This window comes from Apodemus sylvaticus, chromosome 5 (genome assembly GCF_947179515.1).
Source record: "Apodemus sylvaticus chromosome 5, mApoSyl1.1, whole genome shotgun sequence".
Lineage (NCBI taxonomy): Eukaryota > Metazoa > Chordata > Mammalia > Rodentia > Muridae > Apodemus > Apodemus sylvaticus.
Genome location: NC_067476.1, coordinates 138540641 through 138566922, shown reverse-complemented (window position 1 = coordinate 138566922; position 26282 = coordinate 138540641). Strand labels below are relative to the sequence as shown.

Here is a 26282-nt window from a genome sequence, read left to right as displayed (position 1 = left end):
ATATGTTCTTTGGAATTCGGCGAGGTTTGCATTATGGCTGAGTAAGTGGTTAAGTATTGACAAGTCTCAGCCCTAAAAGAAATATCCACATGACACTCCCCACCCCCCTCCCAGTCTCAGAGATCATCCAGGAAGGGGCAGTAGGAAGATTGTAAAGCCACAGACAGCGGAGAAATGCTGTAAAAGAGGATTTTCTGGATGACAGGGCCATAGCATACATGACCTTGAAGCAGCTATGTCTGCCTGCACAAGATCAAACTGGACAAAATCCCAGCCGAGGTGAGAAGCTGGCCTGAGGTCCCACCCTAGCTGAGCAGATATCAGCAGTTGTGGCGGCTGGAGTGCAGGGGTCAGTTTGTGTCAGGGAGGATGCCCCTAGCAGGAGTCAGATCTCCTCTCCGTGACATGGGTCCTGGAGCTTGGACGGGCTCTCAGGCTTGGCGGCAGCCGCTCTACCAGCTAATTTGCTGCTCCTTTTCTTTTTAAAGACTGGATTTTGAAATGACTTATTTTACATGTAGGGGTGTTTTGCCTGAATGTATGTATGTGTACCACATGCATATCTGGTACCCTCAGCATCCAAAGGAGGGTGTTGAAACCATGGAACTAGGGTTAGATGATTGGGAGCCAACATAGGAGTGCCAGGACCCAGGTCCTCTGCAAAAGCAGCAAGTGCTCCTAACCAGGGAGCCATCGTTGCAGCCTCTGCTTTCCTTCCGAGAGACAGGGTCTCCATTTCCCAGGTTGGCTCCATGGTAACCCTCATCCTCCTGAGTGCTGGGTTTCACGGCCCAACCTGAAGTCAGCTATTTTCTTTATGCCATGCTTTCGTGTGGTACTGAGGCTCAAACCCAGATCGTGAGCATGCCTGGTAGGCACTCCGCTGCCAAGCCACTCCTCAGCCACTTTTGTTTACATCTAGAGGGCTTCCTCCACATCCCGTTTATTCTTTACAGATTTAGATTATATATCTAACTTTTCATTTTATTTTTATACCTAGTTTAAACATCAAATCATAACATACCAAATGGTGTGTGTGTGTGTGTGTGTGTGTGTTTTACTGGGGACCGTGCCTAGTACAATACACATGGTAGGTAAGTGTTCTGACAGAGAAATACGGCCTCTTTACTTTTTATTTTGAGACAGGGTCAGTAACTACCCTGGCAGGCCTCGAACTTGTGATCTGTCTCCAGAGTAGCCTGGATTACAAGCTTGCATGTCTAGACCCAGCTAGAGTATACAGCTTCGTAAGGTCTGATTTTGACGGTCTGTAGCTAAGTAGCCCCCGTGATCGTGATCATCACTTGATGATGACAATGATAGGCTTCGTAGCCTTTCAGAAGGCTCCTTCCGGCTCCCCTGGGACAGCACCTCCCTGCTTCAGCTAGCACCCCCCACCTCCCTTCACAGCTTTGTTCGTATAAGTGAATTTTACAGCCTTAGTGATATATAAGTCACAAGCCATAAAATCCACACATTTAAAGTTGATGCTCCAATGATTTTTTTTTTTTTAAAGACAGGGTTTCTCTGTGTAGCCCTGTCCAGGCCATCCTGGAACTCACCCTGTAGACCAGGCTAGCTTTGAATGCAGGGCTGGGATTAAAGGCGTAGCTTCCGATGACTTTCATAATAGCTGAAGAGTTTTGAATCGCACAGCATTTAATCACATGTCACCCAGCACACACCTAAGGTTTTCAGCAGTCACAGACTTTCCATTCTGTCACAGACGCGGTTCTGCGCATGGCTACTCACGTTCCCCATCTGCTCTTCAGCTGATGGGCATGAGCAAGCAACGGCGTTTCAGTCTGGGACAACCATGAAGAACACTATGGCTCCATATATGACGTTTGCCTCCTTTCGGATTCCATGTATGTGGAACCTTCTGGCATCTACTCTGCTTAGATTCACTTCTTTCATTTGGATGTCACGCCTCCCCTTTAGTTGCACATGGCATTGGTGTGTGGTGTGATGGGGGTGGTTGTCCGTGTCACTGAGTGCCATCCCCAGCCTCTGGTGTGGGTTAACTGCTGTGTGGTGCTACATTATGTGTGTGACACAGATAATACGCACACCCCATCTGTGGACATTTAGATGATTCTGTTTTTGGCTCCTGGGCATAAAGTTACTCTCGCCTCTCATTGCTACCTGCACTTGCTGAAGCCTTCATATCGATCTGCTCTGAAATGTTCCTCTTCAAGTCTTGTGTGGTATTAACATTGCCAACCTGACAGGATCTAGAATCGCCTAGGAGATGCCCCCTGCCCCCGCCGTGTCTGTGAAGGATTCTTTCTACATAAGGGGCTAATTAAGGTGGGACGACCCATCCTGAAGGTGGGCAGCGCCTTCCATGGGCTGTGGACCACATGGAAAAGGAAAGATGGAGCTAAACACCAGCATCTGTCTGTCTGATGCAAGAGTTAGTCCAGGACAGATCTCTGCCCTTCCCTACCTTCCCGAGCTGTGTACTCGTTGTCCTCGATGATTCGTGCCAGTCCAAAGTCAGCAATCTTACACACCAGGGATGCCGAGACCAAGATGTTGGCAGCCCGGAGGTCTCGGTGGATGTAGTTCCTCTGCTCAATGAAGGCCATGCCCTCTGAAATCTGTACCCAGAAGAGACAGAGTCATCCTCACATATGAGAAGCACACAGAATCTGCCCCTAAAAAACTGGGAGATTTCTGCATCAGCCCTGTAATAATAATAATAATAACAACAACAACGACATTAATAATAATAATAATAATTATTATTATTCTTATTATGGTTAGAAGGATCCTGGGCTCTCGATTGGCACTGCTCTGCCTGCCTATCTTGGCTTGGGGGTATTCTCAAGTTCCGGCTCTGCTTGTGGGCTTTTGTTTTTTAGAACATCAAAACTTGTGGAGAGTCCTTTGAAATGTTCTCAAGCAATGTGAATGTTTCCCCAGGACCCTGTGCCCCATGTGCATGAGCCAGAGTACCAGAGAGAGCTTTGACCTCACATCCTTCCTTCTGGGGACAGCCTCACCTCAATATTCTCTCCTCACTCTTACGTCATCCTTATCCTCAAGCCTGGAAAATTCGCTTGCTAACCCAAGAAAAATCCTCAGACTGTCCATGAGTGCCTATCCAGTCCTTCGAACAGGAGGTAGGCACAGCCATTGCAGGCATGGCCACCACAAAGAAAAGGCAAGACGGGGTACCAGATGACCACCATGACAAAGGCGGGAGGACCAGAGATCCTAGACTAGCGTGGGGCCAGGCATTTGAGCAGAGGTGGGAAAACTGAGTTCAGGAAGCTGAGCATCCTTGAAGGCAGGAAAGGCATTTTACCCTGAGCATGAAGAGTGATCATGGAAGACTTCATGAAGCCCCTGGGTGTAGCTGAATGAGAATTTAAGAACCACTGTGGCTTCCAAGACAGTGTGGAGAATTCTTATCCTTAAAGCTTCCGATAGAAAGAAGCATGGCCGTGACTCAAAGCTTTTCTTACTTACGAAGGTTAGGACAAAAGAGGTGGAAGATAAACCTTGGTTGTCCAGAAAGCCTCATGTTCAGTTTACAGAGCTACCTCTGTGAAGGCAGACTCATCATGACCCACTTTACAGAGATGCTTGTCCTGAGTGCCAGCTTCAAATAAGGCTGGCTCCAGACAGTCCAGAACTTCAGAACGCTGGAGGTTTGCACCCAGGAGTTATCAGATCTGGGGAACCTGGAGTGGCAGAGTCTGATCAGACAGCCCAAAACAGAGCTGGCCAGTAAACTCAAAGCCTGAGGGAACTGGGTAGTGCGATTGCAAAGAATGAACAGGAGGGGGCATCAGAGGCAGTGAAAATAAGCCCCGCTTTCTGAATGAACTTTCCAGAGTGCTTTTTGTCTGGAATAGAGGTTGTAGAGGAGTGAGAAGGGGTCTGGGGGTCTGGAGACACGGGGAATTTACAGGGCATCCCTAGGAGAGTAGGGTGCGAAGTTACTAGGAAGATAGTGCAGTTTATTTAATATAAACTGATAAACACAACAAGGTTTTTATTTGTTTTTAAAAACAAACAAGCAAGCTATGGGCTTGGGGAGGGTTAGGATCCAGAGTCGTAAATAACCAGCTCATAGCTGCATAGCCTGTGCTCTGTGCGCTTTCCTCTGGCTGACACGCCTAGATCGCTGGTTGTCATGTGAGCTCAGAGGGGAAGGTATGCTAACTCCACTTGGGAGACAATGGAGCCTCATGGCTAAGCGGCTCCAGAGTTGGACCAGCTCAACATGACTCCCAGGCTCGCGACCTCAAGCCTGTCTCCCAGGTCTCCTAAGGAGGCTAACCTCTAAGATTGTACCACAGGCAAGGACAGTGTCTGCCATGTTGTATTCACTTGAGAGGTGGCTAGTAATGTCATCAGAGCAGCCGAGTGCCTTGCTCGGAGCCTCACTAACACAAACACCCTACATGCCACTCAAACCCTGCGACTTGATGGTAACAAGCTGACGTGGTTTCAAAACCACCAGGCAGGTCCCCAGGTACTAGAACTTGGGTCTGCTTCCGAGAGCATCGGGAATCACAGAACTGGTAAGCAGACTCCAGCACAGTGCTTGTATGTATGTGTGTATGTGTTAGTTTGTGCACGAGTGTGTATGTGTGTAAGTGAATGTGAATAAGTGTGTATGCGTCTTTAATAATATAATACTGCTCTCTGCCAACTTCAGTAGGAATAGCTTTCCTTCAAGAGGAAGACCTCCTTCCTCTCTCTCTTTAAATATAACTTATTTATTTATTTTTAGTTTTTCAAGACAGGGTTACTATGTAGCCACAGATGTCTTGGAATTCATTTTGTGGACCTTGAGCTCACAAAGATTTGCATGCCTCTGCCTTCTGAGTGCTGGGATCAAAGGTGTGCACCACCACTGCCTAGCTATTTATTTTTATTTTATGTGCATTGGTGTTTTGCCTGCACGCATTTCTGTGTGAGGGTGTTGGATCCCCTGGAACTGAAGTTACAGACAGCTGTGAACTGTCATGTGGGTGCTGGGAATTGAACTCTGGCCCTCTGGAAGAGCCCCACCAGTGCCCTCAACCACCGAACCATCTCTCCAGCCCAGAAGTAGCTCTATTAAGACGTATTTTAAAATCTGTTGTATAAAATTTTATTTCGCCAATAAAAGTTGGGGCTAAAAACAGATATCAAACTTGAAAGCTACATTTGTGGTGCCATTTTCCCACTGGACTGGGACACTGAGAACCAGAGTAGGTCTGAGGTCACAAAACCGAGTTTGCAAGTAAGTATCCCGTTCTGCACGGGCTCAGAATCAACCTCTGCTTTTGGGTGTACCAAGACCAGAACAGCTCTCTGACCTTGTTTTGTTTTTCCTCAGCTGTAAATCAGGGAGAGTGTGGCTCAGTTTTGGGCTACAGGGTTTCATGTTTCCCAGGCTGACCTAGAACTCACTATATAATAGACCATAACTTTGCACTTGTGATCTTCCTGCTTCTACTTCTCAGATGCTCAGATTAATTACACATGTGTAGCACCATATCTGGTTTATGTGCTGGGTATCCAACCTGGGACTTCTTGTGTGCTAGGCACATGACAAAGCCATGTTCCCCAGCCACAGGAGCTCTCCTGCCTTAGACTCTTACTCACCAGCAAAGCCCCTGCTGGTTACAGATTACACTCTAGTAACAGGCCAGACTATTGTTTCCCAGAAGACAGCCCCCCTCCCCCATGGAAGTGGCCAGCCTTGATTTCCATATGCCCCTGGCATTCAGGGCTCTGAAAGTGGAGCCGTTGGTTAGAGCTCACCAGGGTCTGAGCCCCTGGTATTTGCATACTCAAATGAGCTCTGACCTAGGTCTCCCTGCCAGCTCAACCCCAGGTTCAGCTTCCAACCCCCTCAACTCCCACTGGGCTGTGCCCACATCCCTTTCTTTCATCTGTGCCACACTCTGGCTCTGGCCGACCAGCCTCAGCCTCTTCGTTGCCTTTTTGGCCTTTTGAACAGGCTGTTTCTTTTTGTCTAGAATGCCTTTCCTACTCCCATGTGTGGAGTTTCTAATCCCCAGGCTCCTTGAATTAGGGACTTCCTCAGTGAAGCCTTCTCTGATGGCTCCTGGACCCGGCTGTGCGTTCCCACAGCACCATTGTCCACCAGGTTTCCCCCAGAGAACAGATCACAGAGAGCAGGAGACAGAGTTGGAGGAAACCGGCTGCACGTGGAACATGGCCGAGGGGCAGGTGAGAAAGAATGATAACTGGATTTGTACAGCGATGGGACTAGAACCCAGCGAGTAGTGCACCCAGGAAAGCTCTGGACCACGGAACCATTTTTGTTTTGCTTATTTTATATATATTTATGTATATGTATGTGTATATGTATATGTGTATGTATATGTATAATTCTGTTTTGTTTTGTTTTTTGAGACAGGGTTTCTCTGTATAGCCCTGGCTGTCCTGGAACTCACTCTGTAGACCAGGCTGGCCTCGAACTCAGAAATCCACCTGCCTCTGCCTCCCAAGTGCTGGGATTAAAGGCATGTGCCACCGCTGCCCGGCTTGCCTTATTTATTTTGCATTGGGGCTTTAGATGTCCCTAAGGCTTACATAGCCCCTTCTGTTTGCTGAATTCTTGCCCTTCAGACTCTGAGCCAGGGTCATGGGGGAGAGGTGGTAGGCCTCTAAGAGAGCTCGGTTATTTAATGCCTGTGGTCTCATCTACAAGTGAACTGCATGAAGCCAGCGGAGTTTGCTATTGTCGTTATTGTGGGAGCCACCCCCTCCCTCTAGCCAGCCCCTCCTTCTAGCCAGCCCCTCCCTCTAGCCAGCCCCTCCCTCTAGCCAGCCCCTCCTTCTAGCCAGCCCCTCCCTCTAGCCAGCCCTCCCTGGGCTTCAGTCTCCTCATCTGAGACTTAGCCTTATTTATTTATTTATTTATTTATTTATTTATTTATTTATTTATTTAAAGACAGGCTCTGCAGCTCAAGTCTAGCCTGGCCCTCATGGTCTTCCCTCTGCCTCCTGAATGTTACAATTACAGTCATTCACCACTGTGCCCAGTTTGTGCCTCACACCTCAATTCTGGGTCTGTAAGTTGGGATGACAATTGCCTTCCTGTGACCAGACTCCTACATTTGCCTGCCAGGACTCGGCTTGGCTGCTGTGACTGGCTTTGGCCGACAGGGTACTGACAGGTCAGTGCAAACAGAGGTTTACCCACTGCCTGCACCTTGGGCAAGTCCCTCTTGGAGCTTTGAGACTGGGCTGTAAAGAAATACTGAGGGCTGAGAGGCTAAACGGGGAGAGGTTGTAAGGATGAACGCCACCTTGGACATGCTCATGTCACCGCAGTTCACAGGCTGTCCACCTAGCCTGCTATCGTCAGTCTAGAGAATCATGGGAAATATTCAGTGTTATCGTTTCAGGCTACTAAGCCTTTATCTGTTCTATAAGAATGGATGACTTACATGGCCGGTGATTTAGCTCAAATGTAGAATCCTTCTACAGCATGTACAAGGCCCCAGGTTCCATTCCTCACACTAAAACCAACCATGAAAATTATCCCAGGATCTGCGGAGATGGCTCAGTGGTTAAGAGCACTGGCTGCTCTTCCAGAGATCCTGGATTCAGTCCTAGCACCCACATGGTGGCTCACAAGCATCTGTCTGTAACTACAGTTCTAGAGAATCTGGCACCCTCTTCTGACATCTGAGGGCACCAGACATTCATGTAGCACAGGGTTATACATAGGCAAAAGACCCATATAATAAAATAATTAATCTTTTATAAAAAATTCCATAGTTTTGGTGTCGGCACTGTGTGAGTTGGCTCATGTGAAGAACACTCTGTATCTGTGACTTCTGATCTGCAGAGTCAAGAATATTCTAAAAACAATTGCATCTATATTCAGTGTCTATAGACTTTAAACGATTATTATCCCTTATACAATACAAAATAATAACTATTTGCATAGCACTTATGTTGGATTCCGTAAGCCACCTAGAGATGCTTTGAGTAGCACACAGGGGAATGTGCCTAGGCTATTTGCAGATATACTATTTTCTATAAGGGACGTTAGCATACATAAGTTTTTGAGTACTTGGAATACCGTGACTAGTCCTTGTGTACGTGGTGAGGATGAGAATTCACACAGACGATACAGAGCACGCCAGTGACGCCACCTTTCCCGCCCCCTCTCCTGACTGTCGCGGGCACAGCTCACCTGGGCTGAGAAGTCGATGAGTTTTGGCAATGGCTGCTTGCTGCCCTCTTCACTCTTGAGAAAGTCCAGCAGGCTTCCTGCAGAGGGGAGAGAAGGAACACAGGCTACTACTCCTTAGGGAGAAATAAGTAGCATTTGTTCATAGCATTAGAGATGTTTCCTCTTTGCAGTACAGGGATTGAACCCAGAGCCTGACACATACTAGGCAAGTACTCTACGGCTGAGCTACAACTCTGGCCGACTCCCTCCTCCTCCTCCTCCTCCTCCCCCTCCATCCCCTCCTCCTCCTCCTCCTCCCTCTCCTCCTCCTCCCCCTTCCCCTCCTCCTCCTCCTCTTCATCCTTTGTTTTGTTTTGTTGTTTTTGTTTTTTTGAGACAGGGTTTCTCTGTGTAGCCCTGGCTGTCCTGGAATTCACTCTGTAGACCAGGCTGGCCTCGAACTCAGAAATCTGCCTGCCTCTGCCTCCCAAGTGCTGGGATTAAAGACGTGCCCACCACTGCCCGGCTATCCTATGTTTTTTGAGACAGGGTTTCTCTGGGTCATCCTGGCTGTCCTGAAACTCGATTTGTAGACCAGCCTGGCCGGCCTCGAACTCACAGAGATCTGCCTGCCTCTGCCTCCCAAGTGCTGGGATTAAAAGCTAGCAGGGTATGACTTTCTTCTTGAGATAGTGTCTTGTTATGTTATTCAGGTTGGCCTCTGATTCCCGAGCTCCAGCTTTTTTTCCACTTCGGCTAGTAGAATAGTCTCGGCCACCAGCATTCACCCCTGCCGCAGTGCGAGCTAAAGGCACATCTACTTACTGCTCCTAGCATCTGAGTGCTAAAGCTTGACTTTTTCTGAAAGGACTTTTTGGTTGCTTACTAACTCTTTGGCTGATGTGGCCTCATGAACTTGGGTGCCCAGGGCTTGGCTTTAGAAAGCTGGCTGGTTGTAGATTTGTAGACTTGAAAAGGAGAAAAAGGTTTGCGTTTTTAAGTCACATTGGATGATGTTGTGTGAGATGTTTATCCAGAAATGACCAGGGACCAAAAATGACTGTAAACCAGCTGTCTTAAAACAAAGAAACAAACTAACTCTGAGAAGCCAGGCGTGGAGACACACATCTATAATCCCAGCACTTGAGAGGCTGAGGCAGGGGCTAGCCTGGGCTATGAAGTGAAATCCTTTCTCAAACATTCCTGAGATATGCTGAATAATCACAGGGTCGGGTGGCCCAAAGCTAAGTAGCCTGAAGTGACAACATGGACATTGTCATGATTCTGTGGGTTGATCATAGCAGGACCACACAGTGAACTGAGGTGACACAGGTGGAACATTCAAGATGAGGTGTCACATTTATGGTCTTTCTCCATGTGGCTTTGTGTCCCTTAGTACTCGAAGCAGGGCTTCTTTACAGCCCAGCACCAAGGTTCCCAGGTACAAGTCACAAGGAAGCCATGTGATCCCTCTGTCGTCCAGAGGCTCTGGAGCCCCTGCCCTTCCTCTCCACAGAGCCCCCTCCACACGATTTCACTCTGCCAGCCAGGAGGCTGAGTGATGGATGTGCCAGAATAGCTGCGTCAAGGTCACCTTCGAGGCTGAAAGGAGTCAGCCTGGACCACACTAGCCTAGCGCACGCACCTTTGGCCATGAACTCAGTGACGATGAAGATGGGCTCCTGCGAGACCACAGCGTGCAGCTTCACCAGTTTGTCATGCTGCAGCGTCTTCATCAGGTTGGCCTCTGCCAGGAAGGCCTCCACAGACATGCTCCCCGGCTTCATGGTCTTCACCGCCACCTTGGTGTGCTTGTTGTAGGTGGCTGGGGAGAGCATGGAGCATGGAGGGTGGTTAGAACCCAGCGGCCCCAGCGGCCCCAGAGGAGCCCTCCTTGCCCATAGGCCTTTGAGACACAGAGAGGGCACAGCTCCCCCCAGGCTGTGGGCTGGAGGCCGGTTCCCTGCCTGGCTGAGTGCAACTGAATCATCTATATCTCTGTTTTCCTCACCCACCAAGTGGAAGTGACAAGCACTCACTCTGAAGGGCTGTTTGCAAGACTAAAATCCTCCGGTCTGGGCTTGGGGCACATGGCTGTCATCTAGACCTCTCAAGACAGTGAAGTAGGAGAACAGGAGGCTCCGGGCCAGCCCATGATTCAAAGGACAAGGGTTGAGACTGGGGCCCAGTGGCACCGCACTTGCTTAGCACATACAGGATACTGCGTTTAATCCCTAGGACTTTAACAGTAATAATGGAAGGAACCCTTAGGCCATCCATCAGACTGCAACATGAGCCTGCACAGCGTATGAGCTTAATGCTGCCTTGACACAAACGCCACATCAGTTACATCCCATAGGCTCTGCTTGGCCTGATCATCCTGCTTTTCTGTCCTTGTCTCATCCATCAAGGTCACCTCCAGCACATGCTCAAACTAGGGTCTCAGGCTAGAAAAGTGCTCTACCACTGAGCTATATCCCCAGCCCCCTTTCACGTCCTATTTTAAAACAGGGTCTTACTAAGTTGTTCAGGTTGGCCTTGAACTTGAGCCCTCCTGTCTCAATACAGTAACTGGGATGGTAGGCACGTATCACTAAGCTCAGCTCAATAATGTTACTCTTGCTTTCTTTTAAAAAAAAATAAAAGTAAGGGTGTGGGGTGGGGGTAGGTGGGGACATCCTCTTAGAGATGGGGCAGGAGGAATGGGATGAGGGACCGTGGGAGGACTGGGAGGAGGGACTGTGGGAGGACTGGGAGGAGGGGCTAATGACTGGACTGTAAAAAAGAAAAGTAATAATGAAAAAAACTATAAAAATAATAATAAAATTAAATAACTTACACGTTCTGTCTCTCTGTCTCTCTCTCTGTCTCTCTCCCTCTCTCTCTCTCTCTCTCTCTCTCTCTCTCTATATATATATATATATATATATATATATATATATATATATAAGTTGAAGTCAGAGGACAATCTTTGCCAGCAATTCCCTCTTTTCAGTGTGGGTTCTGGGGTTTGAACTCAGTTCATCGGGTTTTTGCAGCAAGCCCTCTTACCCAGTGAGCCGTCTCACCGGCCTCACTCTGGCTTTTACACAAGAAGCGCCCTGCATACACCTGTCCCTCAGGCACTCAGCTGCAGCGACTTGCCACACTCTCTCTTGCTCTGCCCCGCCCTGCTTCACTTGGTGACTCTTGTCTGGTACACGCCTTTCTTCCCTTGTGCGCCTTGGATGCCAGGAAGCTCAAATCCAGATCTGAGGGCACAGGGTCTCATGGGACAGTTCTCCTTCTTCTCCTTTTTATTTTTATTTTTAATTTGTTCCTCATGTCTGGCTTCCCTCCTTGCACTTCCTGATGGCTCCATTTACTCAGCACCTGGCACATAGCAGGCTCTTGGTAAATGTAGCTGAGCCGCCGGCTTTTAAATCTTACTTTATCTGGCTGAATGTTTGCATCTCCACAAGCTGCCTTCTTTCCATCTGCCACTCAGAGGAGTGTTAACACAGCGGGCCAGGCATCGTGACCATCTACCTCTCCATGAAACAGAATTGCTGTTCTTGTCAAGGTACTGGGTCAAGGACCACGGGGGTGTGCCAGGCCTTTCTGGTGTCCCATCAGGTCTGGAATGTCACGGGGCACTGTGGCTCATCATCTGAACATCTTAGTCTTTAGTTGCCCACGGTGGACTCACCTGAACACCCAAGCCCTTCCCCCTTACTGTGAATTTTCACCATCACAAGAGGCCCTGAGTATGCCAGCCCCACGAGGTAGGCTGTTCCCGGTCCACCCAACAGAGGAACCTGCCCATCCAGGACTTGGGCAGTTCTTTGACCCTCAGGCCCGGCCACAAAGGCAAACTAGGGATTTCCCAGAAGACAATTTGGTTTGCTATCTGAGGAGTGGCCTTCTGTGGTCATTATTTAAATTCCCCACTGCTGGGTGATATCCCTGGACCCTCAGGGCCCTCCCAGCACTGGCTTCGTGGACTCTGGCCCTGGCTCCTTACCCATCCACACTTCTCCAAACTGCCCAGCTCCGAGTTTCTTCTCCATCTGGAGGGATTCTCGAGGAATCTCCCAAGCATCTTTCTCCCAGGGCTTCTGGGGTTTGGGAGACACACAGGGCACTGACAGCTTCTGGCAGAGTCCATCCTTGCCCTCTGAAACAGAGTGCCCAGTCAGCAGGTGGGACGTTCCCCAAATCACAGAGCATGATGCAATGAGGCCTGTTTACCTCCACCCTCATGTTCAACTGGCCTAAACCTTGAGGAGAGCCCAGAGTGCGTACCTGGCAAGGCCAGGAGATCTGAGTACAGAATTGCATGCCACTGGGATTCTGAGAGACAGGCCCCTCTCAGTGGGGGCTAGTGGTATGGTATGGTATGGTATGATATGGTATGGTATGGTATGGTATAGTATAGCACTTGCCTAGTGGGCACTAGACTCTGGCTCCTTCTCCAGAACCAAACAATCATTGAAAAGCAAAGCCAACTGTGGAATAAAATCTGTGCCTAGTGACTGCATCACAGCCAGGCTACACTGTACAATGATGACCAGCTTAGGCTCTGCAGTCAAATGTGGAGGCATGGCCTTGAGCAAGACTCACTCTTGTAGTGGACCACAAGTTCCTGCAGGCTGCTGAAGGTGCTCCTGGGAGAGATGTAGAAGCCTCCGCTGTCCAGTGTCCGGATCTTATAGTGCTTCACCGTGTCTCCATGCTGGGGGTCAAAGTCTCGAACGGACAATGAGTAGCTCCCTGCATTGGTCCAAGAGAGAAGCCCCTCAGAATGGCACCCCAGAGGCCTGGCTACCTGATGTTAGCACCTTATGATGCCCTGTGAGGCCTCTGCTGGCAGCACCTGGGCATGTGTGACCTGGGCAGAAGCTCTTCCATTAGGAGTGGCTGAGGCATTGGGCTGTCTGGCTTTCTATCCCAGCTTTGCAATTCCTCCCAGCCCTTGAACAAATGACCACTTGGCCTTTTTATGCCTCAGTTTCCTCTCCTGTAAAATAAGAGTTGTCATGCCTTTCCATCTCATCAGTTTGCCCCATGATTAACAGAAGTAATACTTGTGGCTTGGGAAAGTAAGCTGGTTGTAACTATCACTTCATTATTTCTGATCTGTCATCTATCCATCCATCTACCCATCCATCTATCCATCTATTATCTATCTATCTATCTGTCTATCTATCTATCTATCTATCTATCTATCTATCTATCTATCTATCTATCTATCATCTATACCATCTGTCTATATCTATTTAGTGAAGAAAAAGTCAAGATACTATACTAATTTGGGGGGGGAGGAGAGAAACAGAAATATACAAATAAAAAGAAAGAACAAAGAAAATCAGGTCTGATTACTAAAGTGTGAAAATAGGCACTGTGGTCAGCTGCATAGTGCTCAGGATGTTCTTCTGTGAACACCTGCAGCTGGGAATAAGTGACCTCACACAACAGAGTGTCCAGGGGGGTTCCCAGGGCACTCAGAGGGGTCTTTAACAGAGGGAGGCAGTTGGTGAATGGATAGGTGAAAACAGGTGTTGGAGAGGAAGAGCCATGAGCCAAGCAACACTTGTGGCCTTTCAAAGCCCAAAAGGACAAAAGATGAAATGGAGCCCTGTCCCCACCCCCACCCCAGCAAGCCTCCAAAATGCGCCAGCTCCACAGACACCTTGACCAGAGCCCGCCAAGCCCAGATTCATGGCTTCCAGAACTAAGAGGTCATACAGATGCGTGGCTCTAGCCTGCAGTAAGCTATGACTTGGATTGTCACACAGACCACAGACACACAAGTTTTCCCATCTGTGACCGCGGTTCACCATGTATGAATTGTGCTTACTAGCTTCTCTGCCTTTCATTTTAACTCCTGTTTATCATAGCACAATGTCACTGAGGGAAGTTTAGATTGTTGAATGACAGCTGGCAACATGCCAAGCTGTTTTAAGCATGCTGGCCAAACGAACAGCAAATGAATGGGAACAGTGTGCATTTTAATCAATTACAATTACATCGGTCATACTATTCGTCATAGTGAATAGTCTCATGATGAGGTAGAGGTTTTATAGACTTATCAGCCTCATTTTACAGGTGACATAACTCACTTGGAGTCACACAGCTGGCAAGTGGCACATTTGGGTTCCAAGCCTGTCCAGTTGGCGCCAGGGCCCCTTCTTAGCCTATCCCAGTCAGGGGAGCTTGATGTACCTGGTGCTAGGCAGGGTGTGCGGGATCGGAAAGCAGCCAAGTTCTGCTTGACCTTGTTCTAAATCAGTCAGATCCCTAGCACACACACACACACACACACACACACACACACACACACACACCACACTGCCAGAGGCTGTGGAAGTGAGTCCAGCCCACTCACCTGTCCACAGGACTACCACAGGGCTGTTGGTTTCTTTGCTTCTTTGTAGAACTAGACAGGGCAATCTCTAAGCTATTCTAGGCACAGCGGGAGACAAGAAACTGGGTCTCCCTGAAGCCTAATGCTCACAGACCTCAGACAGAGACCAAATGACTGGTGCCAGACTCTCGATGCCTTTGCTGCCCCCCAAACTATGTACCTCATAGTACCAATCAGTCACACTTTATACAGCTGGCTCGACCTGTTCAAATCAAGCGGCTCTGAGTGCGAACAGCCAAAGGCTCACTGTGCACATGGAATATAAACTCATGCCAACAGCATGTGGCACTGCTACCCTGGGGAAACTCACCCAGGGGAGTGCCAGTTGGAGCCAGTCTATGTGGTTTGAGGTGATTTTTTTTCTCTATATAGGGTTTCTTTGTGTAGCCCTGGATATCCTGGAACTCACTCTCTAGACGAGGCTGGCCCTGACCTCAGAGGTCCACCTGCTTTGGTGGTGTTTTCATTTCATTTCATTTCAACCCTAGTCACCCACTCAAGATAACTCCTTGCCAACACGGAAATTTTGGGACAAGACTCTTGACACCAATGGCATCTTCCCATCCCTATGCCCACAAAGAGCTTCCTCCCTTAAATCTTATGGGGGTAGGGGACATGCGTGTCATTGTCATGCTTGTGGAGGTCAGAGGACAATCTTCAGAAGTTGGTTCTTCTCTCTTACTGTGTAGGTCCTGGGGCTGTTTGTCAAATGGAGCTTAGTTTGTCAAATGACCTCCATTTGGCAAGCATCTCCAGCATCTCCAGCTGAGCCATCTCACCACCCCTCCCCCACCAAGAGAATTTTGAGTGAGTTGCAGAGGCTTAGGGACAGGCCCTGTTTCGGGTCAAGTTCCATCTCACCCTGTACTGTTCCTCTCCTGGGAGGAATGGGACTTATGGACAGGACAAAGTAGTGTGACTTTAAAATGTTGGACCAGGATCCAGCGGGGACCAAATTTCAGCATGATGAACCACTTCCGTTGATCTAAGCCTGCATCTTCTAGAACCAAGAAGAAGCCACCTAGTGCAGACCCTTAACCCTCTTCTCCTTCAGAGCAGCAAACAACAGACGAAAACTTGGCAGTATGGCCACTTGACCGAGCTCTTCAACCCCCCTCAGAGAATTTCCCTGGGGTGGGAGAGGCACCTTGCCTGGGCCCAGGAAGAGGGAGGGCTAGCATCACCTTTGGTGGTCTCGCTGTCCCGGATCATGAAGGAGCCCAGCATGTTGCCAGGAGCCAGCAGGTGGCGCTCTGCATCCTTCCGGCTGATACCCTTGAAGAACCACCTGTCAGGTACAAGGAGGGACGCGTGAGACTTAGGATGGACCAGCCTGCCCCGCTCACATGATGCCCCTGGCCATACAGAGCACAGCCCGCTCAGAAGTCTGGGCCCAAGCACCTCACCTCAGGAAACGTCCTTGTTACTTTTTTTTGGGGGGGGGAGGGGAGGTAGGTCCGTGGGAAACAGCTATTCTTTTTTTTATTTTTTTCTTTGCTATTTTGGGTACTTATGGAAAAGTTCATGTCATAGTGGCTGAAGTTCTTTTCATCCTCAGGAGAATAAGGAGCGGTTGGTGAACCACAATGGGAAGAGTCCTGATCAGATATCAGCATGCCTGTCGCTGCCGCAAGCCTGCCAGGCGACTTTTGTTTTATGGGTCTCTGTTGCCTCAGTTGTCAATAAGAGAGAAAGATAACTAGCCTTCATCATTTCCCCCCCTCTGATACAGTGTCTCATTATATAGCTTTGTTGTCTTGGAACTCACTATGTAGATCAGGCTAGCCTTAAACTCACAGAGATCCATCTGCCTCTGCCTTCCGGGTGTTGGGATTAAAAAACTGGACCACTAAGCTTAGTTGTCAATTAAAAAATTATTAATATTTCTCTTTCTCTCTCCTAAGTGTGTGTGTGTGTGTGTGTGTGTGTGTGTGTGTGTATGTGTGCCCATGGAGGCCAGAAGAGTGTCAGATGCCCTAGAGCTGGAGTTACAGGCAGTTGTGAATCTCCATGTTCATGTTGGGAACTGAACTCGAATGTTCCGGAAGGGCAGCCAGTGTTCTTAACCACCGAGCTTCCAGCCCCAACTCGTTAAGAGCTTATTATGCACCTAGCTGTACGTGATTGTCACCTTTAGTATTCTTATTTTATAGTACTCAAAGCAGAGAACCAAGAGGCCAAGAGGCTTGTCTGGGGATACACAGCTTGGAGGTAGAAGAGTCGGGATTAGAACCTAGGCAGTCTAAGCCTAGAGCCCAGGTGTGAGAGCTCAGAACTCAGAGGGAGGCAGACAGTGCATGGGAAGACAAAAACACCAACGTCCCTTTTTGCCAGTGGGATGTATTCAGAGGGAAGTAAAAACACCTCTCTGAGGGAGTCACAGAAGGGGCTTTTGTGGACAGGTCTGAGGCCTGGAGCTTGAGAATGAACCAGCCAAGCCAAGAGCCGCAGGAAGAGGGCACCAGGCGGGGGGAGCACCTGTGCTGAGGTGCTGAGGTGGTAGCAGGCCAGGTTTGCTCAGGCTGCCTTCTGGAAGACAGAGCTGAAACACTTACTCCTCAGTCTCCAAAGAGTTAACTCGAGCTACATAGTTGCTTGGGATGTAGCCTTCCTTCCGGGTAGCCAGGGACCGTGCCTTCCACCACTCCCCAGACCTAAGGAAAAGGAGGGAGAGAAGGATCAGTGGGTACAGGGACCTTCTTCAGTCTGCTGTGGCCCCTGCTTGGGCCTAGAAGCCCCACTTCCCTCACTCAGGAAGCCAGGAGGGCGAGGGGCAGGGTACCTAGCATGTGCCGAGGACTAGGGAAGGGGTATGATAGTCTCCACAGGAGTCTGGAGTGAAGCCATAGCCTGGGTCTTTGGATCCATTCTTTTTCCTGGACTGTGTCCTTAGCTGGGCTCCTTTGACCCAATCCAGGACCCGTGTCCTGGAAGCACCCACATTGGTTCAGCTGCGGCCCAGAGAAGAAGGCCGTGGGCTCAAGGGTTTGGCTATGCATGACCAGGTCTCATTCCCAGGTCTCAGTACAATCCGAACTCTTCTAAGAGTCCCTGATGATGAAGGCTGTGCCTATCACAGGTGGGGAGTCAGAGACCCTGGGATTTGAGGGGCCAGGCCTGCAGTGCATCCCGGAGCCCAGACACTTAGGCCTCCATCCCTTAGGAAGGCTTTGCGGAAAGCCTGCTGGAGAGGACATAGTTTCCATCTCTGGTTTTGTTACTAAGAGGTAAGTCCTCTGTAGTGTGCAGTCAGAGTCTCATAATGATGAGACTCCCAGAATTAGGCTGTCGGGCTCTTTAAGGACCCAAAACAGAAGTGTAGCTAAGCCCTGCAGGTGGGTGTGTCTTAAGGGGGACCAGGCTAGAACTCACTCCTCCAGAACCACCATCTGGTCTCCCTTCTGGAAGCTGAGGTCTTCTCGGTGAATGGCTTCATAGTCGTACAGTGCGACCACAACGGTGTCCTCAGAGCCTGCCAGGAGGGGAGATGCCAGGATGGGTCCCCGTGCTATTCCCCAGTACCCGACTCCTTTGCAACAGAGCAGCCTCCTGTGCTTGGCCCTGGGCTGGTTAAGGCCTTCAGGGCTTTGTTCACATCACTGGACAACATTCTAGAAAAACAAGAGCCTGGCAAGGAACTCGGGTAATTCAGAGGCTATTCAAGGATGCTGGTTAGTTTTTGTCACCATGACATGAACTAGAGTCACCTGGGAAGAGGGAACTTCAGAGTATGCCAATCAGATTGGCTGGTGGGGAAGTCTGCAGGGAATTTTTTTTTTTTCTACGTTGATGGTTGTTGTGGAGGGATTGGTGGTTGGCTGGCCCACCAGGAACAGTGCTTCCCCTGAACAGCTGCTTTTGGGTTGTATAAGAAAGCAGGTTGATCAAGCCAGAAAGCACCTGTTCTCTGCTTCAGTTCCTGTCTCTAGCTTCCTGCTGAGTTCCCGTTCTGACACTCTGATTTCCCTCAGTGATGTACTGTGACCCACGAACTGCAAGATGAAATAAACCCTTTCCTCTCCCCCAGTTGCTTTGGGTCAGAGTGTTTTATCACAGCAACACAAAAACCAAATGAATACAGATGCTTTTGACTTTCCTCCACCAGCTGCAACTCAGAACCTAAGCTAACAGATGCCTGATACCAGATGCCTGCTTCCAGATACTCACCCTCTGCACACCCTGGGGGCATGCTGTTGCTGGTGCTTGGTCCCTGCAGGAAGAAACAGGAAAAGGACATGGGTCTGAAAGTGTGAGGAGACTGTGTGGAAAAGTCGCCCTTTTCAACCTACCTGGGCCCTGGTAGGAAAGAATTACAAACATAGGCAGGGTCGCATGGCATAAGAACAGAGTATGCACATGGATGAAGATATCTTAAAGATTTATTTTTTTTTTATGTGTATGAGTACACTGTAGCTCTACAAATGGTTGTGAGCTATCATGTGGTTGCTGGGAATTGAACTCAGGACTTCTGTTCGCTCCGGCCCAAAGATTTATTGTTATATGTAAGTCCACTGTAGCTGTCTTTAGACACACCAGAAGAGGGTGTCAGATCTCATTACCGGTGGTTGTGAGCCACCATGTGGTTGCTGGGATTTGAACTCAGGACCTTCGGAAGAGCAGTCAGTGCTCTTAACCACTGAGCCATCTCTCCAGCCTGGATGAAGATATCTTAACTTGTGATCTGGATGGACCCTTGCCTTGAGATACTGGGATCCTCCCACCTAGTGAGGAAACTGGTCCATATCTGTGTTGTTTAGAGACGTCTGAACATCCTTCGGGTCTACCAGGTTTCGCACAGACAGACTCCATCATGTGCATGGAGCAATGTGAATGCCTAACCAGGGGGCATTGCCTTGCCGTCAGGACCACAGGACTCAAAGCATCACTTAGATAGCGTCACACAAATTTCTGGGTGAAAACAGCTACTTCCGCTGAACATCGCATTATTGAGGCTGGGCGTGGCGGTGCACACATGTAATGCCAGCACTGGGAACCAAGCAGGAGTGCTGTGAGTGCAGAACAGCCTGGACTAAACAGCAAGAGCCTGTCTTCCAAAGCAAGCGCACACACCAACAACTCAGTATGTTTATATAAAGCAAGTACACATATTTCCTGTGGACACTTATTTGGTAGTGTGGTGGTAAATCCACGGAAAAGGGTTTTTATGTGTCCACAGCAAACTGATAAGGAGTGTTACTTTTAGGGGGCGTGGCACTTGCAGGGCTCCATAATTCATGACTTCTTATCTTCAATAAGAGGGTCAGGTGTCACACATGCTATTAGACATTTCTTTGAGGAAGTACTGAGGGATGCTTGCTTTTTGTTTTGTTTTGTTTTGTTTTGAGGATTCTCAAAGAAACCAGATGCCCTATAAGATGTCTGTGTCATCTTGGGTTTCTCAAATGGATTTGGCCTGGGAACACCTTCTCCTGAGAAATGCTTTCTTAACTTACAGCCAGTTCTGGGGAGTTCCCCCCACCCTCCACACAGGAGGAAATAATTTGAGCTTACAACTGCACCCCTTCAGGACAGCTCCAAAGCTGTCCTCAGAATCAGGACATACACATTACTAGGAGAAGCCCCAGGAATGGCTTAGGGCAACAGTCTGCATGCAGATCAGGATACCAGCAGTGTGAGAAGTCTGTAGCTACAGGCTGTGCTAATGGAGGCCTAGTGCAAAGTGAGGTGACCGTTGCACTCTCCTCCCTTTCCCAGGCAGTCCTGATTTGAGCCTCATAATTAGAAACTATGGACTTGTAGGGTAGAAGTCTAGGCCTCCTTTCCTGTAAAAGAGGGCTTAGGAGAGCTGGACCTGAGTACGATATTGCCTTCAGTCTGTGGGCTGTCACTGTGTGAAGAGACGGGATGTATTTGAGGCAGGCTTGGGATAAGGAGAGGGAAGCTATGCGTAACTGATCTCCTTTTAACATGAGGAAGAACTTTAATAAAAAATCTCATGTGTGTTCTGTGAGCATGTTGGATCTTGTGTGAGCATGTTGGATCTTGTGTGAGCCTGTTGGATCTTGTGAACCTGTTGGATCTTGTGTGAGCATGTTGGATCTTGTGTGAGCATGTTGGATGTTGGAATTACAGACAGTAGTGAGTTGCCATGTGATTCCTCAGGAAGGGCAGTCAGTGTTCTCAACCTCTGAGACATCTCTCCAGCCCCCAGGAAGAACTTCCGGTGATTGAAGGGGTGCACTCCACTTCGGGAAGCACGAAGAATAGTGGACTCCCCTTACCACTTGCAAATGAAGGAAAGGATCAGGGGCTGCAGAGCAGCTGCAGTGCCAGGCTTGGAATTGAAAGACCCTGGACTTGATGGCTTCCCAGCTGCCTCATCTCCTCACCCCAGGGCCACCGAGACTCTTTGAACCCTGTGACAAACAGCAGTATCCTGCTTCCCAGGGCCATGTGAAGATTGTCAGGGACACACCTGCTCCTTGTACCCAGAGCAGAGTGGGAGTCCGGAGAAGACTGAACAATTACACCTGCTACACAGCTGTAAGTACAGCCACGACCGTCACTCCTGTCATTTCCTGCTCTAGTGCTCTCAGTGGGACCTGCCACCTGCTGTGCCTGCCACCACTATGACCCTATGACCATCTCAACCGCAGCACCTGGTATGAGCTTCACCTCTGCCCCAGCAACTCTCACTTTTATGCTCCTGCTGACGGCGTGGTCTCTGTTAGGCCATTCTTCCTCCAGAGCCATGCGCTTGTTATGTTTTTTGAGACAAGATCTCTCACCTGCAGAACATCCTCTGATTAGGTTAGGCTGTCTGACGGCGTGCCCCAAGAATCTGCCTCTGCCTCTCCACTGCTGGGATTGTAAGCATGTACCACCATAGCTGGCCTTTCCCTCTTCCTTCCTTCCTTCCTTCCTTCCTTCCTTCCTTCCTTCCTTCCTTCCTTCCTTCCTTCCTTCCTTCCTTTCTTCCTTCCTTTCTTTCATGCTTGCCTCTCTTTTTCTCCCTCCCTTCCCCTCTCTTCCTTCCTTCCATCCTTCTTTACACATGAGTTTGGGAGATGGGTTCTTAGGCTTGTGTGGAAAGCAGTGCATGGGCTGAGCTAGCCCTTCTCTTCTCTTACTGACTGTTCTCACTGGTGCTCCTCCCTCCACCGTAGTGGGCCACACCACATAGGCGTAAATATTTGAACACTTGATCCCAAACTGATGGCACACTTTGGGAGGCTTAGGAAGTATGGCCTTGCTGAAGGAAGCATGTCACTGGGGGTGGGGGTGTGGGTGTGGGTGTGGGTGGGGCTGGGGCTGGGGCTGGGTTTTGAGACTTAAAAGAATCATACCATTTCTGGTTCTTTCTCTATGGCTCGAGATGTCAGCGTTCAGCTGCTGCTCCGGCTACCATGGCTGCCAGCAGCTGCCTCTGCTCCTCTGTCACGGACTCTAACCCTTAGAAGCGTGAGCCCAAATAAACTCTTTCTACAAGACACCTTGGTCCTGGTATTTTATCACAGCAATAGAAAAGTAGCTAAAATAATCACTATTGATATTTTTTGTTTTGTTTTTGCATGCATATTATGCATGTTTATGTGTGTTCACGTGTGTGTGGATGCAAATCTATGCACAGGTATGTTCTGCATGGGTACATACATGTATGGAGTCCCCGGAGTTGATGTCTTCCTTCATCACTCTCTGCCTTAGGTATTGAGGCAGGATGTCTCACTTTCTGGCCAGCTTACTCTGGAGATGCTGAGTCTCTGCCTCTGAGTGCTGGGATTAAGGCCCTGCTGGGGATCTAAACTCTGGTCCTCGCCCTTGAGCAATAGTGCTTTATCCACCGAGCTATCCTTCAGCTACTGCTGCTGCTCTCCTTGCCCGAGTGCTGTTGCAGGCAGATGGACAGCCACACTACTGTTGTCATCCTGGGTCTGCTTGCATGCTGCTGCCAGTGCTGCAGGGCTCAGCTCAAGGAACACACTCACCCCGGAAACCAGGTAAGAAGCAGTTTCCATGCTGGAGAAGCATTCTGGAGGTGGCTCTTGGGTGCCATCTCACCCAAATTTCACTTTACTGGGCCAGGGTTTAAAGACCCGGGGGCAGGTGCTGGACAGGTCCCTGGGATGCCTTACTCACCAGCTTGCTGGAGGACGTGAGATCCGGCACATGCACAGGGCCCTTCTGATTGGCACCTGGCTCTGTTTTTGAGGCCTTGCTTCCATCTCGGAGGAATCTGGACTTCACGCATCCCATCCTGTAGCCAACAGAAGGGAAGACGGGAGAGCTGAGGCTGGGAAGAGCCCACAGGAGTCTTCACAGTCCCACCCTGCCTGCCAGCCCTGAGTGAAACTACGTGGCTTCTCCGGTTTCTTTCTCGCTGGCTCTTCTGCCATGGAGCTTGGCCAGAGCCCACAGGGATCCAAGGACCAGCGGGATAGGGAATCTATTACGGAAAATTGTGAGAATAACGGAAATGGCACAGCAGAGCCGTGGAGCAGCGTGGGTGGTGGATACTGTTGGCCTCAACTCAGGAAACTGAGCTGATCCCTGGCCCCGGCACCCCACTGCACCTCATCTATCATTCCCACCTACCAAATTCTCTACTGCAGAGCACCCCAAGCCTGTGGCAATGGAGAACACTCAGCACAGCCTCTGGATGGCACCCTGGCATGGAGAGGAGCACGATACAAGATAATACTACACTGTCATCACGTGTCCCAGCAATGAAGATAATACATGGCCCCAATAATCCAGAATAATACTTAGGCATCATATTCCTTGCATTAAGATTGGCTTATAGGGCTGGAGAGATGGCTCAGCGGTTAAGAGCACTGACAGCTTTTCCAGAGATCCTGAGTTCAATTCCCAGCAACCACATTGTGGCTCATGACCATCTGTAACGGGATCTGATGTTCTCTTCTGGTGTGTCTGAACACAGCGACAGTGTACTCATATAAATAAATTAAAAGATAAAAGAAGTTGTGGGACATTCATTTGTTCATTCAAGTTGCGCTTTTTAAAAGAGGGTCTCCTATCTCCCAGGCTGGTCCCCAACTCCTCTATGTAACACAGGATGACCTTGAACTTCTGATCCTCCTGTCTCCACCTTCCAAGTGCGGGAATTAGAAGTATGCAGCATCATGCTGAGTTTATGTGGTACTAGGGATAGGGATGGAACCCAGGCCTTTGTGTGTTCTGAATAAGCAATCTTCCAACCGAGCCCCATTTCTTGACCAACATTTATGTTATTTTTCTAAATCATGAATGAGACAGATCAGCTCATGTCCTACGGAGCTTAATGAGATGAGTAGGAGGCACAGGTAACAAACTAGTGAACGAGAAACTGACAAGACAAATTTAGTGACAAGTGTGAAGGCAGCTGGAGATAACGCTGTAGGAAATAGCTGGGCGGGGCCTGGGGGGGGACTGATGGATGGGGAAAGGCTGGGCGGGGCCTGGAGACTGACAGATAGGAAGGCTGGGCGGGGCCTGGAGACTGACAGATAGGAAGGCTGGGCGGGGCCTGGAGACTGACAGATGGGAAATGCCTTTCTTGTATGAAATTAGCCCAGGTTTCTGAGCAACACAATTGATTCTCTGAAGTTAGAATATGCCAGGTAGTAGGACAGCAAGTGCAAAGGCACTGAAGTTGGGATGTCTTTGGAGTTTTGGAACTCTCCGGGAAGGAAAAGTCTGTGAGAAGGCCACCATTCCTCACAGGCCTGGGAGGAGGGTGCAGACTGTGCAGACTTTGGTGGTCAATTTGTGCTTTTTAACTTTAATCTTCTTTTCCAGATTGACCACTGAGCCTACCCCACTGAGCTATATCTCCAGTGCATCGATCTGCACTTTAAGCTGGACCATCGGTTCCTGGGTGAAGTACAGAGGACTCCGGAAGCAGGCCGTGGGCCCTATGGGGGATTGCTGTGATTGTGCAGCCATGGGTGACAGCAGTTCTGGGGCCTGAGGGGCTAGAACCCCACATTTTGGGGTATATCCCTCAGACTTTGCTGCTGTATTAACTTAAGAGGAAACACAGTCACCTGTTTGTTTTGAGACAGTCTCACTATGTAGCCCAGGCTAGCTTCAAACTCACATATTTCATGCCTTAGCCTCCTAGTGGCAGGATTGCAGCTGTGTGTCACCACACCCAGGTGCTGACCTAGTAACCGGAGTCAAAACCTAACTGTAGGGAGCTAGGGGCACAGGGTGAGATCCCGGAACTGAGACCCCCGACTGGGTCTCATACACAAAACTTCATTGTAAAGATGGCGTAAGCGTTTCTTTCCTCTACATGGGCCCATGTGTTTCCAGAGAAAGTGGGTGCAAGCTACCCTAGGAGGAAGTTCTGGCAGTTAGTTCTGAGTTGGTGAGAACTTGCTTCCATTATGATCATAGCACCTGAACACACTGCGTCTCATCTGACCGCGGAAGCTAAGAAGGCTTGGGCCTGGATAGTACTTATAAGGCAAAGCTCAGTTATACTTCAGTTGTTAGAGCCAGCCTGGGCTACATGAGACCCCCATTCTCAAAACAAGCAAAAGCAAAAAACTGCCTTGATTTCTTGTATTTATCAGTGTTTGTCTCTCCTGGGAAAGAACGCTGCATCGTTAACTTGAAATTTTACCACATTAGATGGACGGCTTTATCATTTAAATCTGAAATCAGCATCTCTGGTTTGTGACAAACGTTCTAGGAAATTAAGCAGCATCGGGTGTGTGTGTGTGTGTGTGTGTGTTTACACTGCAGCAGATCACAGAACATTTGGTACCCAGGCTGATCAGCTGGGGAACCTGCTGTGTGAAGCAGGACAGCAGCTCCATCCCCCTGCATGGGCGGTGACAGATGCAGCTGTGAGCACGGCAGCAAAGCATCCCTAGGTCCCAATCATAGAGAGCATATTAAGCATCATTTACATGGATAATTTACATATTCATGAAGACTCAACTCCAGACCTCACTCAGGAAGGATGACAGGGTCCTCTTTTCTCTTTCTCTCTTCCTTTTCTGGTGCTGAGGCTGGAACCCAGGATGGCATGGATTTCCAGCAAGAACCCTACCACTGAGCTAAGGCCTCAGCCCGCATGGGGGGCTTTGTCCCATGGGCTGGGGGTTGTCTAAGGGAGCGGAGAGAAGTGAAAGTGTGGGCCCAGAGAGCCCCACAGAAACCTCAGCCCTAATGTTTCCATTGATGAGCAGATGTGCAGCCAGGTGGGGATGCATGGCGGGAGGTGTGACTGCGTGGCTAGCACTTGCAGCAGCGAGGGGCCTCGGGTTCAAGCCGCACCCGCACCCCTAACGGGTAGGAAAGGAACAAGTGGCAAAGAGGCAGGGGCAGGCTGCAGTTCCTTTGGCTCAGAGCTACAACCATTGCACACAGCAGGAAGGTTTGAAACAGGAAATTCCTATCACTTTGGAGCAGGTACCCATGTGCCACGGCATGTATGTAGGGGTTTCAGAGGACAGCCTTGGCTGCTGGCCTTCCCCTCCTGTTGTGTTGTGAAAAGGTCTTGTGAAGGAGAATTCCTGCAAAAGTTGACTGACTGATTACATCTCCACTGATGGAGAAAGGCTACAATGTTGCAGATCCAGAGCCTAGTTACAGGCGACTTTGACTCTCCTAGATAGCCCTTCCTTTGCCACCTATAACATTCAGTGACTAATAGACACAAGCCTTCTGGACTTAACAAATCCCTATTTCCACTATTCAAGGGGTTAGGAAAACAGACAGCACCCGAAGCCTATAGCAGAGACT

General features: G+C 49.3%; 2 protein-coding genes across 5 annotated transcripts in view; one reads left to right on the top strand and one right to left on the bottom strand.

Annotated features, from left to right (window-relative positions):
• Positions 1-26282, top strand: part of LOC127686086 (putative testis-specific Y-encoded-like protein 3) — a 255675-nt gene that overhangs the window by 84480 nt on the left and 144913 nt on the right. The gene's annotated exons all lie outside the window — the stretch shown is intronic.
• Hck (HCK proto-oncogene, Src family tyrosine kinase) overlaps positions 1-26282 on the bottom strand; it is a 51821-nt gene that overhangs the window by 5767 nt on the left and 19772 nt on the right. For all 4 annotated transcript variants that reach the window (XM_052183951.1, XM_052183952.1, XM_052183953.1 and 1 more), the window contains exons 2-11: positions 22665-22782; positions 18735-18777; positions 17940-18039; positions 17123-17221; positions 15752-15855; positions 12764-12913; positions 12165-12317; positions 9807-9986; positions 8183-8259; positions 2450-2603 (exon numbers count right to left, since the gene is read on the bottom strand). In XM_052183951.1, coding sequence (XP_052039911.1) covers positions 2450-2603; positions 8183-8259; positions 9807-9986; positions 12165-12317; positions 12764-12913; positions 15752-15855; positions 17123-17221; positions 17940-18039; positions 18735-18777; positions 22665-22781 — 1177 coding nt within the window. In that variant the 5' untranslated portion in view covers position 22782. The remainder of the gene's footprint in view (positions 1-2449; positions 2604-8182; positions 8260-9806; positions 9987-12164; positions 12318-12763; positions 12914-15751; positions 15856-17122; positions 17222-17939; positions 18040-18734; positions 18778-22664; positions 22783-26282) is intronic.